This window comes from Podarcis filfolensis (genome assembly GCF_964270895.1).
Source record: "Podarcis filfolensis genome assembly, chromosome: 1".
In the NCBI taxonomy this organism is placed as follows: Eukaryota; Metazoa; Chordata; class Lepidosauria; order Squamata; family Lacertidae; genus Podarcis; species Podarcis filfolensis.
Genome location: NC_139604.1, coordinates 127,034,348 through 127,054,809, shown reverse-complemented (window position 1 = coordinate 127,054,809; position 20,462 = coordinate 127,034,348). Strand labels below are relative to the sequence as shown.

Genomic DNA, 20,462 nt, shown 5'->3' with positions numbered 1-20,462 from the left:
CGTTTTACCCGCCCAAATTCCATCTATTCTATGCAACTATTAAAAAGTACATCTAGAGTTGCCATATTTTGAAGAGCGGCAAAGAGGACATTATGACGGCCATTCAAAGCAAATAAACGTGTCTCAAGCGCATGGCAACCCGACCTAAGTGCACTCAACTAGGCCACTAAAACCGATCTCTGATAACCCAGTATTATACTTACCCGGGATGGCGAGAGAGAGAACCGGTTCTCTTAAGAGCACTTTTTTAAAAAATCCCCTCGCCTCCTACGCACCAGGTCGACCATACAAAACAATCCCTTAAGAAGGAGGCGTACGAGGAGGGAGACGCTCCCCAGATAGCCGCTCCCCATCCTTGCTGGCCGCCCTGGTGTGTGCCCTGCTGCATCGGCTCCAGCTCAGAGCTGAGAGAGGATGCAGGAGGCGGATGCAAATGAGTCAAACGTCGCGGCCGCTCCAGCCAATCGGGTCAGCCGGACCACGCCCCCTATACGTGCGGTCCAGCACCCGAGACAGAGCCGCGGGCGTCTCCCGCCGCTCCCCTCCCTGCATCAGCGAAGAGGGTTCCTTGCTTGACTGCCCTCCTACGTGTGTTTTGGCATGTTGGACTCCGCCTGCATGCGATGGGATGGCAGAGAGGGGGATGCGGAGTCACCGCTTGATGACCCTCCCTCAGGGCGCTCAGTCAGGATGCGTCCCCATCACTGAACGCAGCCCTGGGCATAGCGAGGGGGGCAGCTGCCCCTCCTAAATCAAGTAAATGAATAAAAATACTTAACTAAAAGTAGAAATAATCAGAATAGTTGGAACTTATTTTAGTTTTAGGTTTTTTTAAAAAAATATATGAAAAAGGCGTGTTCTTTGTAATTTTGCAAAATATACTTGCTAACCACATTAAAGGTACTCCCTGACGTCAATTTTTTTATTTAGCTTCCTAGTTTCCAAACACTGAGGATTTTTCTGAGCACTTGGGGAGCAAAAGAAAGTCATTTAAAACAACTGTTGTTGAGACAATCTGCTAGACAGAGCCAGACAGAGGATGATGACAGGGGGGTGTCATTTCCCCCCCCCCCCCCGGCACACTTTACATGGGAGCAAGCAAAGAGAGATTATGTAAAATGCAGGAAGAGGTGAGTGAAATCAAGTGGCTGTTATTGTTGGGCCACTGTCCCTTTGCCCCTAGAGACCAGCTCCCGTTCCTGTTTATGGAGGGGAAAATGTGTTAGCTAGTTTATTACAGAATCGACCCAAATAATTATTACACATGGATGAGGGAGGGGAGGGACAGAAAGGGCTGTGTCAATTCTCACGAACTGGAAACTGTGTGTCTAACTAATGTAGCCTTAATGAGTAATAGTCTTTTTTTATTTTTTTGCAGACACATAATCCTGCTGATTCATTGTGATTAATAAAGATGGATGGGCCCCAGATTCAACCCCCCCCCTTTATGAAACACTAGGGAGCTGCTGCCAGTCAGTGCCAGAAAATATTGAGTAGATAGACCAGAGCAGATTATACTGAGCAGATTGACCCTGTCTAAGGCAGCTTCCTATGTTCACTGTTGAATTCAATAGGAGTCACTTCTCTTTTTAATGTATTTTTTATTAAATTTTCTGTTTTACAATTTCAAATAAACATTTTACATACTTTAAGATATCCAGTGACTTTCCTTCTTCTTTTTCTATGGTTCATTTTGCATATCTTACATCCCTGCATATTTTACAATAACTATTCCAATCGGTTTTCCACTATTACATCCATCAAAAATTATTTGCTCTGTTGAATTTATCTTAATGCTGCCAGCATTTTCAGCTGTACAGTTATTTTCCATATACTCAATAAACATTTTCCAATCTTCTTTAAACGTATGTTCTTCTTGCTCTCTTATTCTTTATGTTAAATCTGCAAGGTGTGCATATTCTGTCAATATGCAATCTTTAGTTGGGACCTCACTGACTTTCCATTTTTGGACTAACAATATGCAGGCTGCAGTTATTGCAGACATAAATAACCTTTTCTGACACCCGGGAATTTCAGTCTGGGTTATCCAGACTGGGGGTGCTGGTGGGGGGGAGTAATTTAAAACATTTTGTTCAGTTCATTATAAATAATTTCCCAATACTTTTTTTTTCCTTTTTACATGTCTACCACATGTGAAAGAATGTTCCCTCTACATCTTTACACTTCCAGCACTTATCTGATTATGTCTTGTGAATATTAGCAAGCCTACTCAGAGTTAAATACCATCTATGAATCATTTTCAAATAGTTCTCTTTCAAAGAATAACATGCTGTAAATTTCAAGTCGCTTTTCCAAGGTTTCTCCCAGAGGCTGAAATCTATGTTGTGTCCTATATCTACTGCCCAGTGCATCATTGAGGCTTTAACTAGCTCGTCTTTTGTTTCCCATTCTAATAACAGGTTATACATTTTAGACAAAAGTTTGTGTTTGTTTTGCAGGAGTTCTTTTTTGAATTGTGAGCTTTGGTCATTCAAGGATTTAGCAGGATTTACTTTAAACACAGGATTGCACTATCAAATAACTAAGTGTAGAGCAAGTGTAGAGCAATCCTACATGTATTGCCCTGCTCCCCACCCCCATGAGTGTGTGATCAATGGATTTTACTTCCTAGTGTTCAGGACTGCTGGCTAATGGCACTATCTTATGTCTCAGAAGAGCCCTGTTAGAAGTAAGCTCTGCACGACTGCCATTCTATGCATACATGTCTGTATCCCATTCAACACAGTGAGGCTTACTTGCAAGGAAACCAGCACAGGATTACAGTGTCATCAAATCACATTTCCCATGGTAGTCCTTTATACAGAAAAGCAGCTTTTTTACTCGGTGTGCTCGACAGACATCTATTGATTTCGTTTTAGCAGGGGATTAAGTGTGGGTTTAACATGTTTGCATGCAGATCCAATGTTCAGTTCGGTAGCTTTTTCGTGGGAGAGAAAAATATACTCAGACTGCAATCCTAACCATGTTAACTCACAAGTAAGTCCAGTTGAATTCAGTGGGGTAGTAAATTCAAAGGTAAGTGAGGTTAGGACTGCAGCCTAAATAAATGAGATGGTTTACAAAGCGGTTTACAAAAAGCAAAAAACCAAGGAAATCAAGAAGAATTTACAACTGTACTTTAAAACCCAGACGTTTAGAAAGTTTGCGTGAGTTTTTGATTTGTTTTAAGTCTATTCTATTGTGGTTTTTATTTTATTTTTTGTAAAACCGCGTTGATGTTTTCTCTGCAGTCAAGCGGCATGCAAATTTTGCGAAACAAAGAAATAAAAACACACAGGTTGATAAAACACCAAAAGCTCATTAGGCTAGTTATAGAGGCTGCTCTTTTGCAAAAAAACACGAAGCAACCTTATTTGCAGCTGCTACTGCCCGGCTCCCAAAACACCCTTTTAAACCATCGCCCAGAGGCGGGGCTAAGGAGCTCCAGACTCAACTAAAGAGTCAAGCAGAAAGAGGTGGGAGTTCAGTGAAGGGGCGGAGCGAGCAGCTAAACCGTGGCTCTGATTGGCTGTAGTCGCCCACCTCCGCTTCCGAGAGCTCGATTCTTAAAAGGGCAACACGCACATGGCGAGCGCGTCTCCTTGGGGTTGTTTCGAGAGCGGCAGCGGCCGGGTTAACCTTTCCCGTTCTCTCCCCGCGCCACAACAAGCGTGCAGCGCGCACGCGCAGTGGGGGACACCAGTGCTGCGAGGAGGCGGCGGCGGCGGCGAGGGCGACCATGGCCGCCTGCTGGCCGGGCCTGAAGACGGACTGCGAGGCTCTGCTCAGCAGCTTCCAGCAGGCCGAGAGCGTCCGCTTCGAGGACTTCGCCTCGCTGTGGAGGGAGCTGCGCTTCCACACCATCTTCTAGTGAGCGGGGCCTCTGGGCATGGGCAGAGTGCCTGCACCCCTTGGCTGGGCTGAAGCAGCTTGAGCCGAAAGTCCTGCACTGCAGGCTGGGTGGGTGGGAGGGAAGGAAGGAAGGTCAGGTTTGGTCAGCTGCGAACGCTGCATTGCAAGGCGGGGTTGGGCTGGATGACCCTTGAGGGTCCCCTTCCAATCCTACATTCGGGCGGTATCCACAGGGGCAGCGGATCCCAGTGCAGATCTTTCGCCCCCGTCCTTGCCCTTAATGTAGATCAGGGTTCCCCAAACTTTTTTTAAAAAATAACTTTTTTATTCAAAATTAAAACAAAACATATTATCCAGAAACATATCATCCTTATTTCTCTCCCTCGCCCCACAGAACCCGCCCACCCCCACCTGCCGACTTCCCTCAGTTCCAGTCTTTGATTTCTCTAAAAATGCTGTTTTCTGCATGTTACACAGTTGTATAGATCCTCAAACTATTTAGCTGATTATTATCAATAAAAAGTTTGTGAATGTTTATTCAAAACCAGCCAAGGAATCCAGTTCGCTTTGTTGCATCTTCAAATACTTTGTAAAGGGTTCCCATTCATCTTTAAAGTCACAGTTATCCTTGTCCTGTAGCTTGTATGTCAGTTTTGCCAGTTCTGCATAGTCCATCAATTTTTCTTGCCATGATTCTTTAGTTGCGGTTCACTTTGGTCACTAACTGTGGGTTTTTTTACTACAGTTCCCATCATCCTTGACTACTGGTCCGGCAAGCTAGGGATGATGGGAGTTGTAGTCCAAAAAAACAGCTGGCGACTCAAGTTTGGAAGTACACTGGTACCTCGGGTTACAGACGCTTCAGGTTACAAACTCCGCTAACCCAGAAATAGTACCTTGGGTTAAGAACTTTGCTTCAGGATGAGAACAGAAATTGCGCATCGGCAGTGGGAGGTCCCATTAGCTAAAGCGATGCTTCAGGTTAAGAACAGTTTCAGGTTAAGAACAGACCTCCAGAACAAATTAAGTATTTAACCCGAGGTACCACTGTACTGGTGTAGATCTTCACTCCCCCCTCCACACTGGTTAGCCTCAGGTGCCAAAACACTTTTGGCCAGCCTTTCCTGTGGTTCTCACTGCCCCTGACCAGGAGCCAGCCAGTGGTGTGATGTTCAGATGCTGATGTTGTTGTTGTTGTGCTGTGGGTTAAACTACAGAGCCTGGGACTTGCCGATCAAAAGGTCGGCGGTTCGAATCCCTGCGACGGGGTGAGCTCCCGTTGCTTGGTCCCTGCTCCTGCCAACCTAGCAGTTCGAAAGCACATCAGGGTGTAAGTAGATAAATAGGTACCGCTCCAGCGGGAAGGTAAACGGTGTTTCCGTGCACTGCTCTGGTTCGCCAGAAGCGGCTTAGTCATGCTGGCCACGTGACCCGGAAGCTGTACGCCGGCTCCCTCGGCCAGTAAAGCGAGATGAGCGCCACAACCCCAGAGTCGGTCACGACTGGATCTAACGGTCAGGGTCCCTTTACCTTTATGCCCAGTTTACAAAAAAGGGTAAAACAATGCATTCTGAAAAAATTAACAAACCTACTTTGAAAACATACATTTTTAAAAGCAAAACAAAACCCTAAAACGTCAACATTGTATTGCAGGGGGTTGGACTAGATCAGGCATAGGCAAACTCAGCCCTCCAGATGTTTTGAGACTACAATTCCCATCATCCCTGACCACTGGTCCTGTTAGCTAGGGATGATGGGAGTTGTAGTCCCAAAACATCTGGAGGGCCGAGTTTGCCTATGCCTGGACTAGATGATGCTTGGAGGTCCCTTCCAACTCTACAGTTCTGTGATTCTCAAGTGTAGTGGTAAGAACAGCCTTTCTCAACCTTGGGTCCCGTCCCCCCCCCCCCGATGCTGCCGGACTACAACTCCCATCTCCCAGACCACCGGTCCTGATAGCTAGGGATGGTTGGGAGTTGTAGGCCAACCACATCTGGTTATCCAAGGTTGGGAAAGGCTGGGTTAGGAATGTCTGACTGGGACCTGGGAGACCACGTTCAAATCCCCACTGGGCCATGAAGTTCACCGGGGGTGACTGCCCCCCAGGCAAGCTAACCTCACAGGGCTGTTGTGGGGATTAAAGGAGGAGGGCAGGAAGGGGAACCATGTATTCTCCCTTGAACTCCTTGGAGGAAAGAGTAGGATGTAAAAGTATTATTAATATTATTATTGTTCTTTACATTTTTATACCACCCTTCATCCATAGATCTCAGGGTGGCTCAAAACATTGAAATACAAGGTAAAAACACAAAATGCATAATAAAAACAGGAACAAGAACAAAACAAACCAATAACCACCCCCCAAGCAATGCTATATTTTATTTCATTTATATCATTTTATTTTAGTTTTATTTGTTAGTTTTGTTTATTTATTTCAACGCTTGATGATATAAAACCTCAAAGTGGTTTACAAAGAGATAAAACAGTTAAATAGAGAAAAATTCACCAGTCTACTTTAAAACGTACAAAATTTAAAAATACTAGAATGGATTAAAGTGGTCCCAACTTTTTAAGCATCTGATTTTGGTCTAGGGCTTTTCGAACAAGGCTGGGCAACCTGTAGTAACCTGTTTAAAACCTTGAGCACTGACCCTCCTCTTTTGTCATCATTGATGTAGTATTTTCTTGACGTATAACTGATGGGATTGACAAATGCCATGCTGTATCTTTTCTTTTTTCAACCTAGTGGTAAAATAAGGACTCCGGAGCAGATAAAGTTCACCAAGGAAGCTTTGGCGTTGGTGTGGCCGTACTTCTTTCCTCCCTACACCTTCCAGATCCGAGTTGGTGCCCTTTATCTTCTGTACGGATTGTACAATACGCAGTTGTGCCAACCGAAGCAAAAGGTATAAATCCTGCTTGCATTTGCTTACGTGCTTTCAGGTTGCGTTTTTGTGACTTGAATTTGAAGACGTGCCTGTGTTTGCTTCTTCAGATCAGGGTTGCGCTCAAAGACTGGGCTGAAGTCATGAAATTCCAGCAGGAACTGTTAGACGCTCAGCATTACGACGCTGCCTGTGTCTTCCGTAAGCTTCGGATGGACAGAGCATTCCATTTCACAGCAATGCCTAAATTTGTGAGTTAGTGGATCGATATTAGCAAAATCGTTCAGGCATCATCCCCACGTACGCGGGCGTCACCTTCCGAGCCCCTCCCCCCCCGCATGCATAAGCAAAAATCGCGTAAGTGGGGCGCACCCTCTGAAAAGCCTCTAAGCCAGCCTTTCTCAACCAGATGTTGTTGAACTACAACTCCCATCACCCCTAGCTAGCAAGGCCAGAGCTCAGGGGTGATGGGAGCTGTAGTCCAACAACATCTGGGGACCCACAGCTTGAGAACCGCTGCTCTAAGCCATGGGTAGGCAAAGTAAGGCCCGGCGGCCAGATCCGGCTCAATCGCCTTCTAAATCCGGCCCGCGGATGGTCCGGGAATCAGCGTGTTTTTACATGAGTAGAATGTGTCCTTTTATTTAAAATGCATCTCTGGGTTATTTGTGGGGCATAGGAGTTCATTCCCCCCCCCAAAAAAAATATAGTCCAACCCCCCACAAGGTCTGAAGGACAGTGGACTGGCCCCCTGCTGACGATGTTTGCTGACCCTTGCTCAAAGTGCCCATTTCCCCCCTGCTCTTCTTTTCTCCCTCCCTACAACTCTCTCTCCAACTAGAGTCAAAGCTCTGGAACTGGATTTAGGATGCAGCAGTGCTAGCTTATGGGTAGGCAACCTAAGGCCCAGGGGCCGGATCTGGCCCAATCACCTTCTAAATCTGGTCCGCAGGGGTCTAGGAATCAGCATATTTTTATATGAGGAGAATGTGTCCTTTTACTTAAAATGCATCTCTGGGATATTTGTGGGGCCTGCCTGGTGTTTTTACATGAGTAGAATGTGTACTTTTATCTCCGGGTTATTTGTGGGGCATAGGAATTCGTTCTTCCCGCCCCCCCCCCCAAAATAGTCCGGCCTCCCACAAAGTCTGAGGGACAGTGGACCAGCCCCCTGCTGAAAAAGTTTGCTGACCCCTGCGCTAGCTGCTAGGCGGGGAGGCTGAGCAGTCTAAACAAAGCCCCCCTGCCCTTCTGGGTTTCTTCAGGGCTTCCTCTACAGTTTCTACAGTTATATCAAAAATTACTGGTTTGGTTATACTATTAGAAATACATAGATAATTATGAAATTAATTTGAGGTTTAATAAGTTAACTGTTTATATTTGGACAACTTTTCTGCTGTACTTTATTGGAAGGAGAAAAACAATAATTTTCTTCATAACAATTTAAACAATCTATTTAACTAAAACAATAACATTATAGCATATGTATCAATAACTGATGTGGTCAAACATTTTTTTTAAAAAAACCTTAGACTGAGTTTTAGCACACATGAAAAACTTAAAACAAATCCTTATTTCCTGATGAATAGCCTTTGGACTATAATGTAACTTAAATAGAAAACTATAGAAAGATTTTTCCTCCAAAAGCATTTTATTTTAAAAATCCAATTTAAATAAAAAAAATCTTATTTAAATTTTTTAAAATCAATTTTTTTTTAAATTTAAAAAATATTTGATTTTTATCCACCTTGGGGTCAGGGCTTCCACTGACGGGGCTGGTTAGGTGATTCCTGTCTAGGTTTCTTACCTCCTTGAAATCTCAGTGGTATTTCACTTTCGTTTGCTCATCCAGTTTTCCTTTCCGCTTTTATCCTGACACGACCACCTCTTTTTAGCTTTCCTTTAGGACTAAGAAGAACATGCAGGAGAAGATGGAGACCAGGAGCGAGTTCAGGGATCCGGACGACCGAGTTGCAATGCTTAAGCCGGATGACTTCTTAGAGGTGGAGTACGCATCATGCTCTTAACGTTTTTGCTGTTTGTGTTGCAGCATCTTTCGGGTGGCCTAGCCTGCTGATTTAGCAATGTCGCCCTGTTCCAGGGACCATTCTGTCCCTTCACGCACAGAGGGTGATGCTGCAACCACATGGAAGGTGTGACAAATTTAAATACCACCCGCAAACCCTCCTATGTTTTGGGGTTGCAAAGCATGACTTTTATTTGAATTGCGTGTCTGATTAATACATACGCATGCTCAGGAACAGGAAGCGCAGCTCTTAGTTTTCCTGTTGGATCTCTCAGTCCTAGGGAAAGCCCAATCTAGCATTTTTGTGTGTGTGTTCTGTGAATGTGGTGCAGACACAACCTTCTCAATCTCATAATCATGCTTAGGCACTTAGGGATATACAAAGGGCCGGCGTGCCCCTCTCTCCTCATTTGAATGTCCTTCCTTTCATTTCATATTTTACTTTAATATGATTGTAGCATCATGTCTGTGCTTCAGCTAACCATGGTTGTCCTTGTAACTGAAGCCAACTGGGGTTTGAAGAACCCACTCGGATATACTGCCATGGATTGGAGATCATTGTTACATCTGCTCCAGGCTGCTGCCAATGGAGAATGCTGAGAAAAGCGCCATTCATTACTACTAATACAGTCGTACCTATTTCCCTCCTGCTCTCCCTCCCTACAACTCACTCTCCAACTAGAGTCGAAGCTCTGGAAGTGGTTTTAGGATGCACTGCAAAGCAGCAGCTGCTGCTGCTTCAATACCACATGCGCTAGCTCATGGGTAGGCAGACAAAGGCCTGCGGGCTGGATCTGGCCCAATCGCTTTCTAAATCCGGCCCGCAGGCGGTCTAGGAATCAGTGAATTTTTATATGAGTAGAATGCATCCTTTTATTTAAAATACGTCTCTGGGCTATTTGTGGGGCGTAGGAATTCTTTTTTTTTTCCTTTTCCAAAATATAGTCTGGCCCCCCACAAGGTCTGAGGGACAGTGGACCGGCCCCCTGCTGAAAAGGTTTGCTGACCCCTGCGCTAGCTGCTAGGCGGGGAGGCTGAGCAGTCTAAACAAAGCCCCCCTGCCCTTCTGGGTTTCTTCCTCTGCCCTCAGTCCTCTTCAGGCTCCAGGGGGGGTCTCCTCGCGAGCCACAAGGACTATCCAGCTCTTTCCCACCTTTTCCCGGTTTGCAGCTACAGTGGAATCTGTTCCGGAAGTCCGTTCGACTTCTGAAAATGTTCCGACAACCAAGGCACGGCTTTCGATTGGCTGCAGCAGCTTCCTGCAGCCAATCAGAACCCGCGTCAAACGTTCGACTTAGAAAGAACGTTCGCAAAGCGGAAACACTCACTTCTGGGTTTGTGGCATTCGGGAGCCAAAGCGTTCGAATCGCAAGGCGTTTGGGATCCAAGGTACGACTGTTCACAAAACAAAATAAAAATATAAAACTATAATATATATATATAATCAAAATAAAAACAACACCCCAATAACCCCCCCAAACCCCCACATTTAAAAAGTGCATAGAATGTAAATCAGATCAACCAAAGGCCTGGTTAAAAAGGAACATTTGCCTGGCGCCTAAAGGTGTATAATGAAGGCGCCAGGCTAATTTTCCTGGGGGGGGGGGGAGAATTCTGTTGTGATCTTTCAAAGTCTTCAGTGGTTAAGTTTCACTTTGGCTTCCAAAGCTTTCCTGCCGGTCAATATATTTATTTACATTTCAAGGAAGCTAAGAACATTCACGACCACTACCAAAAGATGAAGTGCCTGATCTCTGAGGACCAGTCCCAGCCGGACAAGGCTCTTAATCTGATAAAAGACGACTTCATAGACAATTTCAGGAACATCATTTTGGAGCATCAGGAGTGGCAGAAGAACAAAGTGGTAGGCGGCTTCGTTTTTTGTTTGTGTGTGTGCTGTTGAAGCTTGTACGGGTGATTGGAAAACCATTTCTCACTTTGCCGCTTATGCTGCACTTTTTAAAGTATCCCACCTACCTTTCCCCAAAGCCTTAAATAGTTTAGGCAAATGCAGGTCTGTGCAGAACAGAGCTGAACCGGGGAAATTTGCCATTTAGTTGTTGGCTTTTGCACATTATTTCCCTCTGTTTCTGTGGAATCCTGACACACTGATGATGCAAGAGCAACGCCGATTGGAGGGCTGTGTGGAGTGCCAAACAGTATAAATTTCTGTTGTGTTTGGGTGGCATCTAATAATAATAATAGTAATTTTTTATTTATAGCCCGCCCTTCCCAGTTCAGAAAACCGGGCTCAGGGCAGCTAACAACAAATTTAAGACACTTAATTGATGCAACAAAAAACAGCATAAAATACAGTATAAAACGTGAATAACAATAAATTCAGAATTCAAAAATCAATTTAGGGGGGAAACTCATCCAATAAACATTAGATCTAGAAGCTAATGGGGGCAATATAGGGGTGTGTGAATTACACACTTGTTTGGATTGTTGCAGAGGCAATCTTTGCACTGTTGCGGGGAGAGAAGAACGGGCAGATCTAGAGAGATCCACCTGGGCCTATAGCTGCCATTGCGGCACGATGCTGTGTAAACAGGATAAGAGAACAGCTTGCTTTCCAAGCAGATCACTGGTCATATGTGAATAGCCAAGACACCTATGCAGAACAGATGAAGGGGCGCGTTCTGTGTGTATTAAATTTGATGCACAGTGCTCATTGCACGTCACGCTTCCTCGGATCTCTAGAGTACCTTGCTTTAGCCCTTTGCCTCCCAAAGTGGGCAGTATTACCCCCTGGGGAGCAGCAGGGTCACCTAGGGGGGCACTAAGCAGTGGGGGGGGGGGACTTGTTGGAAATGTAAATGACTATCAGACTTTGAAAAGCTTGTATCACTGGATCAAGCTGATCAGTGCTGTTGAATTCATTAAACTAGTTCTAAGAATGAATGAATGAATGAATGAATGAATGAATGAATAAATAAACTTACTTATACACTACCCATCTGGCTGGGTTTTCCCAGCCACTCTGGGCTGCTCCCAACAGAATATTAAAAACACGGTAAAACATTAAACATTAAAAACTTCCCTAAACAGGGTTGCCTTCAGATGTCTCCTCAAAGTTAGATACCGTATACACTCGAATATAAGCCGACCCGAATATAAGCCGAGGCACCTAATTTCAGGACAAAAAACTGGGAAAACTTACTGATTCGAGTAGAAGCCGGTTCACCACACCACAAACCTGGTGGCGGCAGCAGCGGAGAAGGAAGAACAAGCAGCCCAAAAGGGCTGCTTTCAGGCTGCTCGTTCCTTCTCTGCCACTGCCGACAGCAGCAAAGGCGGCGGAAGAGGATGCGCAGGCATAGGAGCCTGGTTGGGAGAGGCACAGCGCGGTGAGAGGCGGGTGGCGGTGGAGGGACGAGTGGCGAGAAAGGGCTCCTTTCTTGCCACTCGTCCCTCCGCTGCTGTCCACCTCACTTGAGTATAAGCCGAGGGAGGCTTTTTCAGCATAAAAAATATGCTGAAAAAGTCGGCTTATATTCAAGTGTATACGGTAGTTGTTTATTTCTTTGACATCTGATGGGAGGGTATTCCACAGGACGGGTGCCACTACCGAGAAGGCCCTCTGCCTGGTTCCCTGTAACCTCGCTTCTCGCAGTGAGGGAACCGCCAGAAGGCCCTCGGAGCTGGACCTCAGTGTCCGGGCTGAACGATGGGGGTGCAGATGCTCCTTCAGGTATATTGGATTTTAATTGAGTTTTAATAAGTGTGCAATTAATTGTTACAGATTTGAATTTTATTGTGCTATTCATAGAATTGTAGAGTTGGAAGGGACGTCTGGTCCAACCCTCCGCAATGCAGGGATTATTATCCTCAGTGGGTCGTGGAAACCGCTATTCTGAATAACGCATTTCATAGGGTAGGGTAGGGAGTACTTGGTTCATGGAACCAAGGGGCCAATGGGAGCCGCTGTTCTAGACCAAGGCCTCCGTATTTCAGTCTTCATCCCTGTGCCCTTTCCAGGAGCCGGCCTTGGCCACTGTGGGTGAAGAAGCGACGAATGACAAGGAGGGTCCTTCGCAAGGGACAGAGGTAAGGAAATACCATATTTTTCCATGTCTAAGTCGCCCCCGTGTATAAGATGACCCGTATTTTTTTGAACCCAAAATGAAGAAAATGAAACCCTAAAATAGAAGTGAAAATCTGGATGATTGGCAGCAGCAAGTTGTTGATTTTTTGGGGGGCGATCGCCCTCAAAGTTTCTGGCATGAGATGCATGCAGTGTGCCGTGGTGCAGAAGCAAAGGCAGCGACTGGGGGGGGGCACCAAACGCTCCCCCTCGGTGGCAGCTGCTGTTGCTGCTGCTGCAGGCTCCCAAGCAGGATGCCAAGGAAGAGCCGGGGGAAGGCAGCGACCATTCTGCAGCAGGCCATGCCGTCGAGCAAACTGAGCTGAGGAAGGTGGTGAGTGGGCTGGGGGAAGGGTGGGAGTTTGAGAGGGGAAGAGGAAAAAAGGGAAGAAGGGCAAGGAGAGGTCTAGCCAGTGGGGGCTTCAGGAGGCGAGTCAGTCGCCAGCATGCAGCCTGGGGGGGTGGGGAGAAAGGGGGGAAGGCAGCAGGAGGGACCGCCTCAGCCCGCCCAAGCCAAAATCCCCAACATACGCTTAAATCTTTTAAAAATTCCCCCAGATGCCCATGCTCCGTGTTCAAGATGACCCCCAATTTTCGTCTTTGTTGTTTAGTCGTGTCCGACTCTTCGTAATCCCATGGACCAGAGCACGCCAGGCACTCCTGTCTTCCACTGCCTCCCGCAGTTTGGTCAAACTCATGCTGGTAGCTTCGAGAACACTGTCCAACCATCTCGTCCTCTGTCGTCCCCTTCTCCTTGTGCCCTCCATCTTTCCCAACATCAGGTTCTTTTCCAGGGAGTCTTCTCTTCTCATGAGGTGGCCAAAGTATTGGAGCCTCAGCTTCAGGATCTGTCCTTCCAGTGAGCACTCAGGGCTGATTTCCATAAGAATGGAGAGGTTGGATCTTCTTGCAGTCCATGGGACTCTCAAGAGTCTCCTCCAGCACCATAATTCAAAAGCATCAATTCTTCGGCGAACAGCCTTCTTTATGGTCCATACACATCTTATACATGGAAAAATACAGTCCTTATTGTGCTACCTGGAATCTCAGGGCAAAAGAGTCAGGTGTAGGAACTGTGTCATTGTCTAGGCCTAGGTGATGCAATGCTAAAAGTCTTTTCTTTTCCAGGGATTTGAAAGAGCCAGAGCGTTAGCCGACATCAAATCCAAATCTTACTCTGCAGTTGTTCAAGTAAGTGTGAAGGGAATATCAGGAAATTCTCCATCACAATAATGGGTTCTAAGTTGAAATATATGACTCTCCTTAATACCTTCTTTACTTTTCTGTATGATGAAAAGTTATATATCTCTTACTACTCCTTGTTGTTCCGATTTATTTTATTGATGCATGCATTGAGGATATGTTAATGCAGTATAAGTTATAATATATATTAGTTGCCTATGACACGGGACAGTGTTATTGAGTTAAAGATGAGATGAAAAAATGATCCAACTTCTGGAATTTGAAAAGCTCGCAATCTTTCACAGGTTAGTCCTGAGAAGAAGAACCAACTGTAGCTAGTTGGGTCCAACAGTTTTGCACAATATGCACTGATATTGAAATATGAGTGCACTGTTATATTAAAAAGTGATTTTTTTGTTTAAAAAAAATCACCTACGTAAGTTAAGTGCATTGATCAGTGGCAAACTAGCAGACTTGCAGCCCTGGAAGATCAGAATTTAAAATGCAACAAGGAGAACTCAGTGACTGAGGGCAAGCTAGACTAGATATCTGCAGTTGGATCTCTGACATCTTTTTCTGATGCTTAAAAACAGCCATGGGGAGAAGGGGCGAATTCGATTAGGGTTGAGATGAGGGATTTAATAATTTTAACACTGCTCCCTTGAAGTACCAATAAGAGATCCAAGAGCCATGATTTCGTGTGAAGGTGAAATTGCTGTTGTATAATAATAGTGGGTAATAGAATCCGGATTCCCGCCCCCCCCCTTGTGTGTTATGAGTCCATGCCTACCCTGTGCCAAGGGGTTGAATTCCTAACTTTCCTTCGTGATCATTCTGTTAATGAATATGGCATATGACAACATTACAGGGGGCAGAATTAAGCACTGGCAAGATCCAAGCAGTTCATTTGACTCTTCCCCCCCCCCTGCACACTACTAAAATTTTGTTTCCCTTCTTGCTTAGTTTACTTCTCTGGCTTTTTTTTTTTAACACCAAATGTTTTAGGCTTCCAAATCAAGACGGCACCGCCAAGTTAAGCTGGAGTCTTCCGAATCAACAGATCGTGGGAAATCCAAATCACCAAGGGCCAAGAAAGCCAGCAAAAGTTTGCAGCCGAGGAGGAAGAAAGAAACTCTGAAAAGCAGAGGTAGGGAAACGCTTTTCCAAAACAGAAGTGTGTTTGCAGGCTGGGGAGAGGAGGTTGAAATCCTTTGCTATCGCATAACATGTGTTCACTCCTGAAATTGGTGCAGTTGCTGCACAGGCCTCCATGAACAGCTCCTGGGAAGGGCCATCCTTTGATAAGAGCATCTTTTGACTGGTTGCCATAGGGGATGTGAGTGTCTTGCGTGTGCGCCTGCCGCTGCCTCCTTCAGCCCATCATGCTTCTGATGATCTTGTGGATTTTATGGGGTGGCCTACTGGCAGTCACCTTGAACAGGTTTTATCTAATTTTCAGGGAATTTTTTACTTAATTTTGTTGCATTTTTATTATATTTTATGGAAACCACTTACTTTTACAGTGGTATCTCAGGTTAAGTACTTAATTCGTTCCGGAGGTCTGTTCTTAACCTGAAACTGTTCTTAACCTGAAGCACCACTTAGCTAATGGGGCCTCCTGCTGCCACCACACCGCCAGAGCATGATTTCTGTTCTCATCCTGAAGCAAAGTTCTTAAACAGAGGTACTATTTCTGGGTTAGCGGAGTCTGTAACCTGAAGCGTATGTAACCTGAAGCGTATGTAACCCGAGGTACCACTGTACTATGCTAAGCATTATAATACCTCCCCCACCCTCCCAAACTTTGCAGATGCTAATAAAAGACCATGGCTCTGGGGTACAGCATCTTTTGCACGCAAAAAGTCTCGGGTTTAGTCTCTAGCTAGGGCTGGGAATGTCCCATCTGAAATCCCAGCGAACCACTGTGTAGTCAATACTGCACTAGATGGGGCCCAGTGGCCTGAATCGATATAAGACAGCTTCCTACATTCGTAAATATACGAATGGTTGGTCCAAGGTACTTGCAGGGAGAAGTAAGAACCGTGTTCATCTTCCTCTTTAACAGAAGATCAGAAGAGAATTCAGTCAGCTGCAGCTATGCAAGCAATTAGCAGAATATAATGAGAGTATCCTGGGTTTTTTTTTTTAAAGCTGTTTTTAATTTTTAAAATTACTGTTTGATATTCCCGCATTCTTGTAACTCAACCTCGTTCCACGCCCTCTTCATTAGCACACGACCTATGAAATACATTGCACAACAACCGTTCTCGTTACGATTCCAGATCAGTTTGTATTCGTTCATACGAGTCCTCAAAGAAAGCCGTCTTTCTATACAGTCGTTTTTCCTATTGCTTTCCCCTTCCTGCCTTCCTTTGTTCCGCAAGTTTCTCTGTTAAGTGCTGAAGTCTGCACCTTCTGCCTCCATTCGTGAATATGGAGATGTCTCGGATCTGTCCATTTTGGGACTGTCAATTGCATCACTGAGACAAAAGCTTATTAGGTGCTGGCCATCTTTTTGTTCCCCACAAAATACTATCAGTAAAGAGATGCTCTGCAGAGTCTTTTGCATTATTAGGCTCCTTTTGTTAAAAACCCGCATCCTGAAAGAGTTTAACTGCATCTGCAAAACTGACCGCCAAGGACATACTGTACTTTTCCATGCATAAGACTGTTTTTTCTTTAAAAATCATGCTAAAAAGTGGGGGTTGTGCATAGGGTGGACGTTTGACTGGTTGCTGCTGTGGCTGTCAGCAGCTATTGTGCGTGTTATTGGTTGCTGCGTCAATGGGTGTTGTTGATTGGCTGATGCTCTGGCAGTTGGGCGGGCAATTGGCAGCTTCTGCCTGCGATGGGACAGACAGGAGGCGGAATTTTGGCACCCCCCAAAAAAACTGAGTCCCGAAATAAGTGACGTCTTATACATGGGGGTGTCTTATAGACAGAAAAGTACGGTAGCTATGGAGCTGAAAGGGAAACCAGTTCCTTTTCGAGATTGGTGTTTCCTTTGCAGGGACGTTGCAGTTGACAGAGGAGCAGAGTGCGGGGAACCTGAGTATGCCTGTGATTGCAGAGGATGATGAAGATGAAGATATTGACCATCCCAGTGACGAAGGTACATTGGAGGGTGTCCTTGTTGTGCAAGCTAACTTCCCTCCTCTCTTTTTTTAAAATAGTTTTTTATTCATACTTTTCAAATTTATACATTTCATTAATTTTACAATCCATTTAACATTTCAAAATTTGACTTCCTTCCCCCCTCTTTTGCGGTTCCTTAAATTGATTTTTTCATACCTTCTGCATATCCGAATTCATTTAATTTACTCATTTAATTATCTACCATAAATATCTACTCTTCCAAAACTGCAGGTTATTACAATAATCCTGCCAATGTTTTTATCTATTTACAATTTATCTGTAAATGTTCAATAAACCGTTTCCATTCTTTTATAAAGCGTTTGTTATTTTGATTTCTTATTCTTCTGGTAAGCTTTGCCATTTCTGCATATGTTTTTGTATCGATTCTTCCTTTACTGGGACTTCCGCTTCTTTCCATTTTGGGGCAAGTAACATTCTTGTTGCTGTAGTAGCATGCATAAATAAATTTCTATACCATTTAGGTAGTTCTGTCCCTATAATTCTCAAATTATTCCACAATAATTCCTTCTTGTGGGAAGTCGTGCAAACTAACCTTCCTCTTCTCACCATTTCTTCCTAAAAACTTTACTGAGAAATGTTTCTTGTTCAGGCTTGGCTTTCTTAAATCCTTTTCCTTCCCTGATTTTTTGGACGATGGCCACTTTTTCCTTCTCTTGTTTGCCAGACTTCATGCCCAGCAAGAGGAAGCGAGCTTGTTGAGAGGAGAATCCAAACGGTGTGAATTGGCTTTGCCTGAAGGGAACGTGCCTCCGGCTAGTGGACAAGGCTGTCCAAGTGGCCTGAAGACACGCTGCAGACTGCACACGCCCCTGTTCTCATTTCAAGAAGGCAGGAAGAACGTCTATGGAAAGCTCAAAGTGAAGAAAACTTATTCTGTGTCGTGCAATAGTTTGATGTGCTGAACAGGGGATTTCATGCCCCTGGGACTTACGAATGCTGAGAAACGTTTCTCAGGTTTAGCATTGTATATAAAATTATATTGTATTACTCATATCTTAAAATAAAGTTTTGGTTTTAAGAAAAACTTCCCACATTCATTAAATGAAAGAGTATAGATTATACTCGTTCTGGTGGAACACTCTGTCACAAGAGACTAGGGCCCTGTGGGACTTGACATCTTTCCGCAGGGCCTGCAAGACAGAGCTGTTCCACCAGGCCTTTGGCCAGGGCACAGCCTGACTCCCTCCTTTGGCAATCCTCACAGAACATCTAGCCCAATGGTTGCCATTAATTTGATTGGAATTAATTTTATAATGGAATGATTTTAGAATGTTCTATCGTTTTACTGTTAGCCGCTCTGAGCCTGGCTTCGGCTGGGGAAGGCGGGATATAAATAAAATTTATTATTATTAATAATAGTAATAATAATATTACTTATACCCTGGCCATCTGACTGGGTTGCCCCCAGATTTCAGCATAATAAAAACACAACGAAACATCAAACATAAAAAACTTCCTGATCACAGGCTGCCTTCAGATGTCTTCAGGGAGTTGTGTGGTTGTTTGTCTGTTTGACATCTGATGGGAGGGCATTCCACAGGGCGGGCACCACTATTGCATTCTGCCTTATGCTTCACAATTTTTTAATTTCATTTGCATCCCACCTTTTCCAAGGAGCTGCAGTTGGCATACATGGTTCTCCCCTCTCCTCATTTAATCCCCACAACAAGCCTGTGAGGTAGGCCAGGACTGCTGCCTTAGACACTTCAGATACGCCGAATTAAACATAAATTACCAAATACGGAGTTTGGCCTGTTCGTAAAGACAGTTTTCCAGTCCACCTTCCTTTTCTAGAAAGAACGCGCTGTTCTTTTATTTTTCTCCTACTATGCAGCTTTCGATGCCTCGGCTGTTTTGTGCTATTTTTCCAGGCACCAACATCTTGACTGCTTAATAGCACATTGCACAGCGAAGCCCTTTCGATACTTGCCTGCAAAATAATGAGGAGCAGCGGTGTGTAAGGAATCTTTAAAATTATGTTCTTCCTCTCTTTGGACCCCTTCCAGATGACCTGTTTATTGAACATGTGCCCCAATTTTCTTGCTTATGCAGAGATTAGATTATTTGCTGAGCATTGCCTCTGACATGTTTTGCAGGGCAGTTTGCACAGCAAGGAGCATTTATCCTCATCTGCTTGCAAGGTGTTTACATCTCTTTCCACTAGTCATTTGTTCATCCCACGCTTCTCAAAACATTTCTCGGTTACTTTCCAAACAGCAAAAAGTCAGTTCTTTAAAAAAGTGAATTTGTTGTGCTGGAGTGACAGAGCCCTTTAATTGCAACCCCCCTAAAGTTCTGTATGTATTTGACAGTCTGCAAACCACCCTTTTATTGTTTGTTTGAACGCCTGTGTTTCAGTCATTTTGACGAAGCAAGTTAAGCAAACTGAATTGTTAAATGGACTAGATACAAGCCCAAGTGCTTCTGAAACTAATGTTAAAAATTTGATCAGAAACCTGTTTCTTTTGTACCGCTGTGTTTTTCTTTCTTCCTGGATGGCATGAGTAATTTTTGCTTTGGGTTGGTTCGATTTAATATTTGTATTCTGCTTTCCCAGCTCAAAGTGCCTTGCAGTAATAATGATAACATTAAAAATGAACAAACAACAACAACTTCTTATTTCTTACATCCCGTCCATCTAACTGGGTTGTCCTCTGGGCAGCTTCCAACAAAAGTACAGGAAAAACAACATTAAACATTAAAAACTTCCTAAAACAGGGTTGCCTTCAGATGTCTATGAAAAATTATGGAATTTATTTCCTTGACATCTGATGGGAGGGCATTCCAGAGTGTGGGTGCCACTGCCGAGAAGGCCCTCTGCCGGTTCCCTGTAGCCTCACTTTTCTGCAGTGAGGGAACCGCCAGTAAACCCTTGGACCTTGGTGTCTGGGCTGAACAATGGAGGTGGAGACGCTCCTTTGGGTATACAGGGCCAAGGCCATTTAGGACTTTAAAGGTCAGCACCAACACTTTGAATTGTGCTTGGAAACGTACCGGGAGCGAGTGTAGGTCTTTGAAACACAACGGTGTAGAAATAAGGCACAAGGCAAACAAATTCCTCCAACAATTAATGCAATTCAGTGCAAGCTTAGTGATTCAAATAGCTGCTGAGCACCAGTCCTTGTGCCAGTTGGCAGTCTGGGAAGGGGCTTCTTCACTCACCACACTCCCAGGCCACAAGATCTTCCCTACTTTTTAGTCTTGACTTCTTTTTTTCACCCTCAGAGGAAACAGGTCAATCACTTCTCTCGCTTGTTTTCTGAAAGTTGGGCGA

At 44.6% G+C, this 20,462-nt stretch overlaps 1 protein-coding gene across 1 annotated transcript; it reads left to right on the top strand.

Moving 5' to 3' along the window:
• The first annotated feature begins 3,677 nt into the window (after positions 1-3,677).
• On the top strand, positions 3,678-19,470 carry SNAPC1 (small nuclear RNA activating complex polypeptide 1). Its single transcript, XM_083618836.1, has 10 exons — positions 3,678-3,870; positions 6,599-6,758; positions 6,848-6,988; positions 8,633-8,740; positions 10,469-10,627; positions 12,745-12,813; positions 13,979-14,041; positions 15,038-15,179; positions 17,043-17,144; positions 17,853-19,470. The coding sequence occupies exons 1-10, from the start codon at positions 3,740-3,742 to the stop codon at positions 17,885-17,887; spliced, it is 1,110 nt and encodes a 369-aa protein (XP_083474962.1). The 5' UTR covers positions 3,678-3,739; the 3' UTR covers positions 17,888-19,470.
• Positions 19,471-20,462: the final 992 nt, after the last annotated feature.

Coding starts and splice junctions, on each gene's coding strand:
- SNAPC1 (XM_083618836.1), top strand. CDS start 3,740: ATGGCCGCCTGCTGGCCGGGCCTGAAGACGGACTGCGAGGCTCTGCTC. Junction 14,042..15,037: donor CTTACTCTGCAGTTGTTCAA/GTAAGTGTGAAG, acceptor CAAATGTTTTAG/GCTTCCAAATCAAGACGGCA. Junction 17,145..17,852: donor TGACCATCCCAGTGACGAAG/GTACATTGGAGG, acceptor CTTGTTTGCCAG/ACTTCATGCCCAGCAAGAGG.